The sequence below is a fragment of the Lagenorhynchus albirostris genome, chromosome 8, assembly GCF_949774975.1.
Source record: "Lagenorhynchus albirostris chromosome 8, mLagAlb1.1, whole genome shotgun sequence".
Classification (NCBI taxonomy): domain Eukaryota; kingdom Metazoa; phylum Chordata; class Mammalia; order Artiodactyla; family Delphinidae; genus Lagenorhynchus; species Lagenorhynchus albirostris.
This window is the reverse complement of record NC_083102.1, coordinates 75,498,508-75,513,561: the sequence shown is the minus strand read 5'-3', so window position 1 is coordinate 75,513,561 and position 15,054 is coordinate 75,498,508. Positions and strand designations below refer to the sequence as shown.

At 36.7% G+C, this 15,054-nt stretch overlaps 1 protein-coding gene across 4 annotated transcripts in view; it reads left to right on the top strand.

Annotated features, from left to right (window-relative positions):
• Positions 1 to 15,054, top strand: part of RUNDC3B (RUN domain containing 3B) — a 147,746-nt gene that overhangs the window by 73,185 nt on the left and 59,507 nt on the right. For all 4 annotated transcript variants that reach the window (XM_060157173.1, XM_060157171.1, XM_060157172.1 and 1 more), the window contains 2 exons: positions 10,468 to 10,557; positions 12,974 to 13,054. In XM_060157173.1, the coding sequence (XP_060013156.1) occupies positions 10,468 to 10,557; positions 12,974 to 13,054 (171 nt within the window). The remainder of the gene's footprint in view (positions 1 to 10,467; positions 10,558 to 12,973; positions 13,055 to 15,054) is intronic.

Here is a 15,054-nt window from a genome sequence, read left to right as displayed (position 1 = left end):
ATGGTTGCTCAATTGTCTTTTTAGGGCAGTCTATACCAGTGTTCTTCTTGGGTTGTAAGATGGTACGTTGTGCAAAACAGGACTTTATTAATTTTTTATGATGGTCAAGAAAAGGTTCATATTAGGACAACAGTCATTCCTACTCAGCTGTGGTCTGCTAATCTATATTTATAGCTTTTGTTAAAGAAACCATTTTTTTTCCATTTCAGTAGTATTTGTAAATGAAAATATTCAATATTTTCAATATCCTAGATACGTACTATTCAATACAGTCACCACTAACCACATGCCACTGTGTAAATTAAAATTGAAATTAAGTAAAATTACTGGGCTTCCCTGGTGACGCAGTGGTTAAGAATCCACCTGCCGACGCAGGGGACACGGTTTTGAGCCCTGATCCAGGAAGATCCCACATGCCGCGGAGCAGTGAAGCCTGTGGGCCACAACTACTGAGCCTGCACTGTAGAGCCCACGTGCCACAACTACTGAAGCCCGTGCACCTAGAGCCCATGCTCCGCAACAAGAGAAGCCACCTCAGTGAGAAGCCCGCGCACCGCAATGAAGAGTAGCCCCCACTCGCCGCAACTAGAGAAAGCCCACACGCAGTAACAAAGACCCAGCACAACCAAAAATAAATAAATAAAATAAATTAATTTATTTTTTAAAAAAGTAAAATTACTGATTCAGTTCTTCAGTTGCTTTATCACATTTTAGGTGTTCACTGGCCTTCTGTGGTTAATGGCAGCCAAATTGGACAGCACAGATATAGAACAGTGCTTCATAGCAGAAAGTTCTATCAGACAGCACTGCCTTAGACACTTCTAAATTACCATACTTATTTCTACCTTGTTAATTGTATTTCTTAAAGAAGAGAGTGTCTGTAAACCAGTTTTGACAGAAAATAAGGAATATATATACAGAAATCATGTATCTGGAATCTTAAGTTCATGTCCTGATGCCATATTTGACATTTTGGATTTTGAGAAAATCTGGGCCTTTATTATGACACATTCTTTTAGCTAACTAGCTAATATAGATTACAATATCTTTACTTAGGTGTCTTTATGTTTTTAGGTAATAAAACAATAAATTTTTTATTTGGAAGATACAAAGAAAACATTATCATTATAAATTTGACCAGGATATAAAGACTTTTAACTCCAAGAAGCATTTGCGTAAAGTAAATCTGATATATGCTTATTGAATTCTTTTAAAGCAGTATGATACTCTTGAGATATTTCTAAAGATAGACAGTGAGATGATGATAAACTCTTAGACATTTGAAATAAGTCTTATGCAATGAAACATTTGTTTTATTTATCATCACTAGTAAATACGTTTAATTATGGAAGATAATAAATATTGAAGATAATAAGGCTTCAAAAATAAAAGTAGTATCAGAATCTCATAGATCAAACCTAAAAATCCTAAATTAATGAAATCAAAACCAAGTTTATACCATAATTATCTCCTGTACAATAACAAGATAGTCTTTTCTAAATAGAAATTAAAGCATTAATAATCTCTCTAGGGTTTCCCTGGTGGTGCAGTGGTTAAGAATCCACCTGCCAATGCAGGGGACACGGGTTCGAGCCCTGGTCCAGGAAGATCCCACATGCCGCAGAGCAACTAAGCCCATGTGCCACAACTACTGAGCCTGCTCTCTGGAGCACGCGAGCCACAACTACTGAGCCCATGTGCCACAACTACTGAAGCCCGCGTGCCTAGAGCCCATGCTCCGCAACAAGAGAAGCCACTGCAATGAGAAGGCCACGTACCGCAACGAAGAGTAGCCCCCACTCGCCGCAACTAGAGGAAGCCCGCGTGCATCAACGAAGACCCAGTGTAGCCAAAAATAAATAAATAAATTTAAGAAAAAAAAATCTCTCTAAGTTGTTAGTCTTGTTTCTTAGTTTACACAATTGGGTGGGGTAGAAATAGTACTTGAATAGACTATTTTTAGAGTGAGTAGCTTAAATTTTTTAAGGGAAATCCTTTTTGCCTTGTTTTTAGGTATTAGCTGGGTTTTTTTTGAAAAAAGGAAGTGATTCAGCTGTAAAAAGTTCATGAAGTAAAAATATTCTTGTAACAATATATAAACATATATTACTCAAATAGAAACATGGCTTAGTATATGTTTATACACGCACAGAAATATATCATATTTATATACACAGATACACACACAGTATTTAAATGTGACTATGATGGCTCTGTAATTATCAAGAAATGAAGTAAGTAGTTACTTCAGAACTCTCATCCTAAAAGTTAACTAAAAAAAGGCAGTTGCCAAAAGACGAAGTCTTTTTTTTAACTATTTACACTACTTATTTTTTATTAACTGAAATCAAACCAGAGAAACTTAATTATAAATAAATTTGATTGTGAACCCATAGCGAAAACATATGTATTTGGAAGATTACGTTTGTAAAATAACAAGCGTACTTTTAGAAAGAAGAGTTATTCCTTACCTTTTGTCTGGATGCTCCCTGACATAAGCGCTTGTAGAACAATGAGAAATGATCTCTAATTCTTTAGGAGTCTTGAGAGTATCTGAATCAAGTGATTTCTTCTTGTTCTACTCTTCACAGATAGAGAGTAATGAGGTCTTTTAAAATGGTGATACAAGTGTTTACCCCAGTACAGAAGGAGGAGCTACATGAGCTAAGACAGGCAGCTTGAAAGTACTGATCAGTGAAAATCCAAGGATAAGGATTGGGTAGAGGAACTGTGGGGAGCACAACTACGATAAATCTTCTGACGTACGTGACGATCGCTCCAAAGTATTAGAGAAATTCATGTGATCTTTTTGCTACGGTGGAGGATATCTTGGTGAGCAATTGAAAAAATCCTTGAAGAGTTTCACGGTTTACGGATTGGGGTGTTGTTGGGAAAGAGCCAGAGGTGGGAAGTTGGCAGACTCAAGAAGAGAATCCAAGCTAAAAAAAAAAAAAAAAAAGGAATTATTTTGGTAGGTTACTGGGAAAACCTAGAGATAGAGAAGTCAGGTAGAAACTGAATAATTTGCTCAAAGTTTTACTTTCTCCTCACCCGTGGCCTGAAAAATAATTAGAAAAGTTAAGCTAAAGAATACAGATGTGACATTTGAAACAAGATCGAAAATATTCTGGTAAGATTTTGAAGTAACAACTGTGGAAAATATAAAGTAGAGAAAAAATTACTGTGTGGAATCCTGTTTATTACCTTGCAGTTGCACCACAGTACTTCATTTATGATGACAAAAGTAGTGTTCAAAAAACGTTAATCTTCTCGATATGATAGTAGGAGTAAGAGAAGAGGAACGTATAAAGTAAAACTTCAAAATTACTCAGCTGTCACAAAGGGGGAAGAAAAAGGAATGGATAATAGATGGGGTCGTGATAAATTACCACACCTTTCAAGAACTAAGAAGGTCTTTAGGAATTTGAATGTTTGAAAGTTTTACATTATTAAGATGAAAAAAATACACGTGATTAAAATGTGCTTGTGGACTGCTGCCACACAGCACATATAAAGTTAACTCAATGGCTCAGACCTAAAAGTAAAGCTCTTAGAAGAGAACATAGATGTAAATCTGCATGACCTGGGATTAGATAGTAGTTTCTTAGACATGTTACTAAACACCCAAGCAGCAAAAGGAAAATAGATAAATTGGACAGAATCAAAATGTAAAGCTTATCGCTTTGAAGAATATCTTCAAGAAAGTGAAAAAACAATCCACAGAATTGGAGAAAATATTTGCAAAGCCTATATCTGATAAGCGACTTGATTGTGAAATATATATGAAGAACTCTTACAACTCAGTAATAAAATATTTTTAAATTTTAAAATGGGCAAAGAATCTGAATAGACATTTTTCCGAAGAAGGTACACAAATGACCAAGAAACACATGGAAGATGTGTAACATCAGTAGGCATCAGGGAAATGCAAATCTAAACTGCAAGATATCGCTGCGCACCTACTAGGATGGCTATAATCAAAAGAACATATATGGGCTTCCCTGGTGGCACAGTGGTTGAGAGTCCGCCTGCCGATGCAGGGGACACGGGTTCGTGCCCTGGTCCAGGAGGATCCCACATGCCGTGGAGCGGCTGGGCCCGTGAGCCATGGCCGCTGGGCCTGCGCGTCCGGAGCCTGTGCTCCACAACGGGAGAGGCCACAACAGTGAGAGGCCCGTGTACCGCAAAAAAAAAAAAAAGAATATATAATAACAAGTGTTGGCAAGGATGTGGAAACATTGCAACAATTATACATTGATTGTGGGAAAGTAAAATGATGCAACCACTTTGAAAAACAGCCTGGCAGGGCTTCCCTGGTGGCGCAGTGGTTGAGAGTCCGCCTGCCGATGCAGGGGACACGGGCTCATGCCCCGGTCCGGGAAGATCCCACATGCCGCGGAGCGGCTGGGCCCGTGAGCCATGGCCGCTGAGCCTGCGCGTCCGGAGCCTGTGCTCTGCAACGGGAGAGGCCACAACAGTGAGAGGCCCGCGTACCGCAAAAAAAAAAAAAAAAAACAGCCTGGCAATTCCTCATAAAGTTAAACGTAGAGTTACTATATGTCCCAGCACATGAATCCTAGATAAATAGATACAGATATCCAAGAGAATTAAAACCATGTGTTCACAAAAAAAACATGTACACAGATGTTCACAGCAGCATAATCCATAAGAGCCAAAAAGGCGAGAGAACCCAAATATCCATCAACTGATGAAGGGGTAAGCAAAATGTCCATTCCATGCGGTGGAATATTATTCAGCCATAAAAAGGAATGAAAAGCTGCTGCTGCTGCTCCTGGTGCTTGCTTATGTGCTTGTTCTGTGGGACCCAGTACCTCATTTGTGAAGTGGTAGCTGAGGAGGATCTGGACCTCGCCACAGCCGATGAAAAGCCCAAGGAGTCAAGACTGAAGACAACAATCATATTAACAATCAAGACAATCTTTTTTTTTTTTTTTTTTTGCGGTACGCGGGCCTCTCACTGCCGTGGCCTCTCCCATTGCAGAGCACAGGCTCCGGACGCGCAGGCCCAGCGGCCATGGCTCACGGGCCCAGCCGCTCCACGGCATGTGGGATCTTCCCGGACCGGGGCATGAGCCCGTGTCCCCTGCATCGGCAGGCGGACTCTCAACCACTGCGCTACCAGGGAAGCCCAAGACAGTCATTTTTGTTGTGATGTAATGTGTCTCCTGTCAGAGGCTGCTTTCTTCTAGATCCTATCCCCATTCACTTCTTCCTTTAGTTATCACCTCTCTCTTTCCTCATCCTCAATCTCTTTCCCATTGCTGGATCATTCCCACCCACGTAGAACCATATACTGGTATCTCCTACCTTAACAGCAAAAACTTCTCCCTTGAACCTGCATTTCCCTCTCATACTGCTCATTTCCATGTTCTGCTTCATCACCAGACTTCTCAAAAATCTTTATACACACTTTCATCTCCTTACCTGAGAGTCGCTCTTTATTCTCGTCCAGCTCCTGCCTCTCACCACTCCACCAAGGATAATTTTAAAAGAATACCAATAATCCACAAGCTACCCAGACGTAATGGACATTTCTCTGTCCACATTGTACTTCCTTGTACAGCTAAAATAGTTGAAAACTTCCTCTTTCTTGAAAAACCTCTCTGCTTTTAACTTATATAGCATTCCCTGGCTTTTCTTTCTCCCTCTGTAATTGCCCTTCCTCAGGCTTCTTTTACTCTTCACAGTTTCTTAGTGTCAGTATTCTCTGGGTTCAGTCCTGTTGTCTGCTCTTCTCTTCTCAGAATTTCATCCATTTCCCTGGAACTTTAAATACCAGCTGTATGGTGGCGGCACCACATTTAAACCTCTAGCTAGATACTTCAGATTTCTTGATTCCATGCCCCACCCCATCCTACAACCCCGTTGACCCACTTCTTGGCAAATGGTTTCGCTGCCCTACTTACATGGCTGACGAAGTCAGAATCTGAAATTCATGTTTGATTCCTCTTTCTCCTTCATTTTTTTAAATATAAATTTATTTTATTTCTGGCTTCATTGGGTCTTCGTTGCTGCATGTGGGCTTTCTCTAGTTGCGGCGAGTGGGGGCTACTCTTCGTTGCAGTGCGCGGGCTTCTTATCGCGGTGCTTCTCTTGTTGTGGAACACGGGCTCTAGGCGCGCAGGCTCAGTAGCTGTGGCTCGCAGGCTCAGCCGTTGTGGCGCACGGGCTTAGTTGCTCCACGGCATGTGGGATCTTCCCGGACCGGGGCTCGAACCCGTGTCCCCTGCATTGGCAGGTGTCCCCTGCACTGCGCCACCAGGGAAGCCCCTCTCCTTCATTCTTTCCAGTCGTTCCAGTAGCAACTCTTTTCGATCCTATCTCCAAAATCTATCTCGAATCTACCCATTTACCTTTATCGCCATGGCTGCAAGTGTAATGCATACCTTTCTCATCTCTTACTTATAATCCCCTATTGTCTTCCCAACTGAGATTCCAGTTTGCCCCCTCCCAGTAGCCACCCAGCTTCCAGACAGTCTTCTTAAAAGTAAAAGGGATCCTGTCAATTCCCACTTTAAACATTGAAATGGTTTCTCATTACTTTAGCCAGCAGGCTCTGCAAATACATTCCCTGGAGTCAGACCCTGGATTCGCCACTTTCTGGCTGTGGAATCTTGGGTAAATTGCTTACTCCCTCCATGGCATAGTATTTGGTGGTAAAGTTAAGCAAGATAATTCACGTAAAGCACTTATAACTGTGCCTGGCACTCAGTAAATGTTTACAATTATTGTTAATGTTATGTGGCCTACAGAGCCCTGCGTGATCAAACTTCTCTGGGCCTAAGGTCTCAGACTAAACACTTGAGAATGTCTTTCCTAATGACTTTCTTCAAAGTTGGGTTCTCCTTTATTTTTTCTCTACCTCAACAACTTATTTATTTACTTTATACTACTTACCATCTCTGATTATCTTTTTTCAGCCTGTCCTCTCCCCTAGACTATAAGCTCCATAAAGAGGGGTCATGTTTACCTTGTTCACCATTTTATCTATAGGATATAGCACAGTTCTTGCTATATTATGTATTTATTGATAAAAATAATTAAAGAATCTCACATTCTTAGCAAGACCTTTTGGAGATTTATTTTTTGGCCAGTTTTTCATCCTGATTCCATTTGACTTAGAATAGAACATTTCTTTATAATGCTGTAATTTGTTTTGTATGTCATGAGGGAGAATCTTCTTTATCTCCTCCCTTCAAGTTTCTTATGTAAGGGCTAAACTGGGGAAGAGAACAAGATGTTGATAAAGAAATTTCTTTGGTTTATAAGATAAGCTTTCTCATATTTTAATATTGCACTTTTAATGTGTGGAATAACTTACGACTCAAAAAAGGAAATTTTGAAGCATGATATTGTGCAATATCAACATCATCTATTCTGGTTGTTCACTTTGGATCTCACCCAAAGGATATTTGTTATTGAAGTACCTGAAAGGCCTTAAAATAGTCTTTCAGAATGAACACTAAGGATGGCATTATAGGCACATATTTCAACTAAAATTAAATTATATGTGTTAATAAAAAGAGTATTATTCTTATTAGGGTATTATTTTAAATACTTTTTCTAGTTTCTAATATATTTCTAGTCAACATACAAATAATTGGAAAGAGTATACCTAATAGAAAGTGGGAGCTTTTCTTCCAGACCACAGTAATATCAAATAGTTGCTCACAGTTTTCCTTTGCTTCTAAAATACAAAACTTCTTTAAAGATATAGTCTACTATATAAATCTTTAAACAGAAGTATTTAATATATTTTTCACCTTGGTACTTTCAATATTTATAATACATTTTTGCAAGTCAGTATGCTCTTTTGGTTAGGTCCTGCTCATAAAAATATTTTCAACAAAAAAGGGAATTTTTTTAGTATATACCTTACTATTATTGGATTAGTCATCTTAGGCTTTGCTCTTGGCTCATTGGTTACATAATCTTGGTTATATAAGCAAACTTTATTAATGTTCCAATTTTTCTATGAGATAAAATGAAGAAATTGAAAGCTTACAGTCTTTAGAAGTCTTTGAAAATATTGATAACAAGAATCACATTTTCAGTCAAAATTATTGATATGTTGGTTTGATTAAGGGAATATAAAATAAATTTTTCCTAATAGCTTCTACCTCTCTAATATACATGAATGAGTGTGTTGTCTTTGATTAATTCTTTGATTAAATGATAGAAATATAATCTTTTGCAGATCACTTAGTATTCTTTTAAATATTGTTATTTTAAAAATTTGTTATCTCAAAGTTAGAAGTACATTTACTGAAAAGTTTTTGTTTTTTTAACCAGGACTAATAATGAAAAGTTCAGCATACAATGGACAATTCTCTTAACTAGCCTTTCCTCTTCCATTTTTCCTCCCTTCCCCTCTGTTGCAGTGAAAACTGTTAAATTAAATCAGGTCTTTGCAGCATTATGCTTCATGCTTGGTTTTATTTGAGTGGAATTATTGATTTCACGTATAGCAAGCACTTCACTTATATAGGTTAGCTTAAAAAAATCAGTAGTAAAACAAAAGCCAAAAAACCTCAGTAAAACAATATGATGTACACACACATAAATGACCTTTAGGCTTAAAATTTTTTCTAAAAACCAGTTAGTTTTTGTTTCAGGTATTTTTCATTAGTTCCTAATATAATATTAACATTAGGAAACAAGCAAGAATAGTTTTGATCTGACTCCTAGAATGTACTTTAAAACATGGTGGGCTCAAGGTAGCAAATAAAAGTATACCTTTTCTTAAATAGGGAAGTACTAGGAATAATGGGTGATTGCCAGTGTCAAAAGCCAGAACAAACACCTGTGTCCCATAGAATGTGGTGGTCTAGAACCACTGGAATCACAGTTCTTCCAGGAGTTGATAAAATATTCAATCAACAGCCGATTTAGCCATTGGGGCAGGGACAAGATCTCAGATATATAGATTTGTCTAAATATCTTTTAGACAAATCTGTATATCTTAGATTACCTTTTTGTGGAACACCTCAGTTGAATATGTAGAAATTACTTCCATTTATTTTACTAATCTTTGTTAGGCTGGAACTTTTAGTTTTTCTCCTTTTATGTAAATGAATGAAAACAATTCCCATATTTCCAAGGAAACAGAAAACATCTAATCCAAGCTAGTCTTCCCACCATGTTTGTTGGCAGCCTTACATCTGTCAGAGGGTAAAGAGTCTTTATTTTTCTTTGTACTTTTTATTCATGTAAAATTCCTTAAGGTCCGTAACAGAGGTTAAATTCTCTTTAAATATTTTTGTTTTAAAAGAAGTATTATGGTTTAATGGAAAATGTGTAGAACTTAAAGTAAGAAGGATTGGTTTTCCTCCTTGATAAGTTTATCCACATAAGCTTGGGCAAATTGTTTTAACCTGACTCACTCTTCTTGGCGGTGAATTTGAAATGAATGACAATTCCTTCAGCATTTACTTCATGGGCTTTGCAATTATTAAATAGTATGATTGTAAAAGTATTTGGTAAACTGTGGACTGTTTCAGTATTGATGCTAGTATTATAAACTTTACATGCAGCCTTTATAAACTCATGAATATGGAAAAGAGCAAGACAAATTTCCTTTAATAAGAAACTTCCCTTTTAGTTAGTGGGGTGTTACAGAGTGGTGTTGACTATGTGTAATATAAATAGTTATAACAATTTAATTATCCCTGTTACTGGACATAAACTAGTTTTTGCATACTATTATTCTTAAAAAGAAGTAAATTCAATGATCTTACATTCTTTTGTGGAAAAATACCTTAAGCCCATATTAAATATTTTTTTCAAAATATTTATTTTAAATATTTTAAAATAAAACTTTAGTATTTTAAAAATTAACATTGATCAAAACAGAAAGCTTTCAAGGAATTAGCAAAATAGATTCATATTCACTTTTTGTCAAAGATATGAATACTTTTTTTTCATAGGCAGCCACCTTGCTAGCCCATCTGCCCTATTAGTATTGTAGTGTTAAAGGTTATCATAAATTACTATTAATCACACCTTCCTAGTTCTTAATTTAGTTAACAACCTTTGGAATTACAGAAAAACAGAATGTGTGTTTGTGTTTGTTCTATGTATAGAATAATAATCTACCTAGTATTGAAAATAGACCAGTATAAATGACTGTGAATTTACCACCTTTCAGTTGACATTTATATTGCTTCACTCTTAGAGAAAAATGCTAGACACTGTAGACCCCTTGAATGAGTCACTTTGGGGATTCTTTTTAAGAGAGGTATAAGCACTTAGAATGGTTTTCTTTGTTACAGTGGCAGCTTTTTTTCCTAAGTATCTGCAAGACTTGAGTGATCCAAGTTTGTTCTTGTTGTGACAAATTAAATAAAATTTAGTTCTTTCTACTTGAGCTTGGGCTCTAAGTGATTTCTGTAGATGAAACTTCAGTCAGTTTTTAATATTTATGTGTTCACCCATGTCATTTTTTAGGAGATTTTATGAAGATGGAGCAATTGTCTTGGGTGAGGAAGCAAATATGCTTGCTGGCATGCTGCTTGGACTCAATGCTATTGATTTCAGGTATTTCATCTAACTATATGCATTATGACTTAAAGTTATTCTACCTCATAATAGTTTCCACTTATGATTCTTTTCTTTCAGTTTTCTAAGTAAAGCACACTGTTGGATATTGATTTGATTTATGTTGTTCCCTTTCGAATGAGATCAGTTTTCTAAATAGGTTTGCTCTCAAAAAAGAGGCTGTCTCAAACTTAGGGAATGAACTGACAACCTTGCTCTCTAGTTTGGGTAAAAAGAAAGCTTGGACCACATCCTGCCAAGCAGAGAAGTCATGCGCTCTGGTAGCACTGAAGGAAGGTTTTGGATCTCATCTCTTAGTATTTTTCAACTACTGCTTTAAAATGAAAAAGAAATACACTAAAAGAAGATTCAAATCCAGAAAGATTTTCATTGTCTCATGTGGTGAGAGAAAGAGGATATTGACAGGCTATCTTAGGTATGTTATGTTTCTTGTTTTGTATCTAAAATATTAAAAATTTTGTTAATAAAGATGTAAAAAAAAATTTGTTAATATTTACTTTTATTATCAACAAGATGAATTGATTTCAGAATAAGATTACAAGTACTAAAAATGGACATTGTAAGTTCTTTTTAGGTTGATGGCAGCATCCTTTTGCATTTCTTTAATTGATCTAAGATTTTACATTGTACTAAAAGTAAAAGGTTTGTCTAGAATAAGAACTGAAACATGAGAATGAAGGAAGTATTATATGTATATATATATGTGTATATATATACACATATATATATATTTTGTGTGTGTGTGTGTGTGTGGTATGCGGGCCTCTCACTGCTGTGGCCTCTCCCATTGCGGAGCACAGGCTCTGGACGCGCAGGCTCAGCAGCCATGGCCCACGGGCCCAGCTGCTCCGCAGCATGTGGGATCCTACCGGACCAGGGCACGAACCCATGTCCCCCGCATCGGCAGGTGGACTCTCAATCACTGCGCCACCAGGGAAGCCCTATATTTTTATTGAAATATATCACTTAAATATATCATTAAATATATCACTTAAATATATCACTTAAAATATATCACAAGAATGTTAACAAATAAGTATAAAACTTAAATGAAAATCTAGTTTTCATTTTTAGTTCATTTTTTGAACTAAAAAATAATGCTACCCAGTTTCACTGAGGTTAACTTTTTCTAGTAACTCACTTCTTTTTCAAAATACTTTTCACTTTGTAAGTGTAACTTTCCTCTATTTAAAATTTGATAAGTGGGATTGGGTTAATTAGCTTAATTCTTTATGATGAATGTGATAGATGCAGTTTTGAAGGTTGTCTTTATGCTCCCTCTAAGGGTGTTAACTTTTTACATGGCATGTTGCTGGCTCTGTCCAAATACTTTACAACTTCATTTAGTTTTTGGTTGGGAAAAAAAAAACCTGGGTTAAGAATCTAAACTCTTGGCTTATTGTAACCCACTGATAATGTATAGAGAGAAAGTGTCTTAAAGATGCATCAGTAATGTTTCTATAAATGAAGGAAAACCCATGTAAAATGTTGCCACTTTGATTCTTTCCTTAGTCAATTCTGGAAAAATACATACTGCACCCTTGATATTAACATATTAGAACAAGTATTTCAACAGGCACATTTCCCAAAGAAACCAGAAGGTAGTGGTTCATATATGAATTTTTTTCTTTTTTTTTAAATTAATTAATTGTATTTATTTATTTTTGGCTGCACTGGGTCTTCGTTGCCGCTTGTGGGCTTTCTCAAGTTGAGGCTAGCAGGGGCTATTCTTCCTTGCAATGCACGGGCTTCTCATTGAGGTGGCTTCTCTTGTTGCAGAGCACGGGCTCTAGGTGCGCGGGCTTCAGTAGTTGTAGCAGGCGGGCTCGGTAGTTGTGGCTTGCGGGCTCCAGAGCTCAGGCTAAGCAGCTGTGGCGCACGGGCCCAGCTGCTCCGTGGCATGTGGAATCTTCCCGGACCAGGGCTCAAACCCACGTCCCCTGAATTGGCAGGCGGGCTCTCAACCACTGTGCCACCAGGGAAGCCCCATGAATTTTTTTCTAATTAGGAGATTTTCTTTTTAGGAGATATTAAGTATCACCTGAGAATTTGTAAATGTGAACAACAAGGCTTCATCTGAAAATTCTCTAGCGATGTCTTAAGAATTTAGTAAAGACGAGGATAGTATGAAATAAATAATGTTTGAACAGATTTCTCAGTAAATTTTACTTTTGCATGATATATTTATGTAACAGTGTTATTAACTCATACAAGCTTTTGTTATTGATATGGAAGGTAGACTATCTTTATGAGGTGTTTATAACAAGTCACATTTAAATTACAAATAAGAAATTCACCTGCAATTTGATGAAACAAATGTCTCTAACAAGAGATTGTTTATAACACTTTGATTTAAATTTTAATGTATTAATATATTTACTGTCTATTGTCTTAGCTTCTGCCTGAAGGGAGAAGGATTAGATGGCAACTTTCCTGCTGTAATAGACTATACACCATATTTGAAGTTTACCCAAAGGTATTTGACATTTTGAAATATGTTATTGAAATCTTAATTTATAATTGAATGTCTTGTGCAATATATTCATCTGATTAAAACTACTTTTTATAAAACATTTATTTCAGTATCAGAGATCATTCAAAAATATAAACTCCAGTTGTGTTTTTAGTGTATATATAAATATATAGTTTTTACATAATTGTAATCCCAGTGTAAATATAGTTTTTAAAAAATAGCGTGTATTTCTACTGCTGTAGTCAATATAATAACTTTAATAGCTCTGTAATAGTCCATTGAGATTACAAAACTATAATTCATTATTTAAATTGTTTTTCATTTATCTCCATTATAATGAAAAGAATAATGAACATTTTTGGGCAAATAAATTTTCCTTTTGTTTCTGTTGTGCATTTATAGAGTTATTCAGGTAAGTACAGTGAAAAATTTTGTGGCTCTTAAAGTCTGTTCTTAGAGTTGTATCAATTTATCCTGCTACCAGTATTTTGTGAGAGTTACGGATTTTCCATAATCTCATCAGCATTGAAAATTAATCAGATGAAATCTATTCTGAAGATCTTCTTGCATAATTGACTTCCCAAATAGAATAATGATCTTTATATACTTCTTTCTTTTTCACATCTTTATTGGAGTATAAATGCTTTACAGTGTTGTGTTAGTTTCTGCTGTACAACAAAGTGAATCAGCTATATGTATACATATATCCCCATATATATCCCCATATTCCCTCCCTCTTGCGCCTCCCTCCCACCCTCCCTATGCCACCCCTCTAGGTCGTCACAAAGCACCGAGCTGACCTCCCTGTGCTGTGCAGCAGCTTCCCACTAGCTATCTACTTTACATTTGGTAGTGCATATATGTCAGTGCTACTCTCTCACTTCGTCACAGCTAACCCTTCCCCCCTTGTGCCCTCAAGTCCATTCTCTACGTCTGTGTCTTTATGCCTGCCCTGCCACTAGGTTCATGAGTACCACTTTTTGAAATGCCATACATATGCATTAGCATATGGTATTTGTTTTTCTCTTTCTGACTTACTTCACTCTGTATGACAGATTCTAGGTCCATCCACCTCACTACAAATAACTCAATTTTCTTCCTTTTTATGGCTGAGTAATATTCCATTATATATATGTGCCACATCTTCTTTATCCATTTTTCTGTCAGTGGACGTTTAGGTTGCATCCATGTCCTGGCTATTGTAAATAGTGCTGCAATGAACATTGTGGTACATGACTCTTTTTGAATTATGGTTTTCTCAGAGTATATGCCCAGTAGTGGGATTGCTGGGTCATATGGTAGTTCTATTTTTAGTTTTTTTAAGGAAACTCCATACTGTTCTCCATAGTAGCTGTGTCAGTTTACATTCCCACCAACAGTGCAGGAGGGTTCCCTTTTCTCCACACCCTCTCTGGCACTTATTTTTTCTAGATTTTTTGATGATGGCCTTTCTGACCAGTGTGAGCTGATACCTCATTGTGGTTTTGATTTGCATTTTTCTAATGATTAGTGATGCTGAGCATCTTTTCATGTATTTGTTGGCCATCTGTATATCTCCTTTGGAGAAATGTCTATTTAGGTCTTCCACCCATTTTTGAATTGGGTTGTTTGGTTTTGTGATATTTAGCTGCATGAGCTGCTTATATATTTTGGAGATTAATCCTTTGTCTATTGTTTCATTTGCAAATATTTTCTCCCATTCTGAGGGTTGTCTTTTCGTCTTGTTTATGGTTTCCTTTGCTGTGCAAAAGCTTTGAAGTTTCATTAGGTCCGATTTGTTTATTTTTGTTTTTATTTCCCTTACTCTAGGAGATGGGTCAAAAAGGATCTTGCTGTGATTTATGTCATAGAGTGTTTTGCCTGTATTTTCCTCTAAGAGTTTTATAGTGTCTGGCCTTATTTAATCCATTTTGAGTTTATTTTTGTGTACGGTGTTAGGGTGTGTTCTAATTTCATTCTTTTACATGTATCTGTCCATTTCTCCCAGCACCACTTATTTAAGA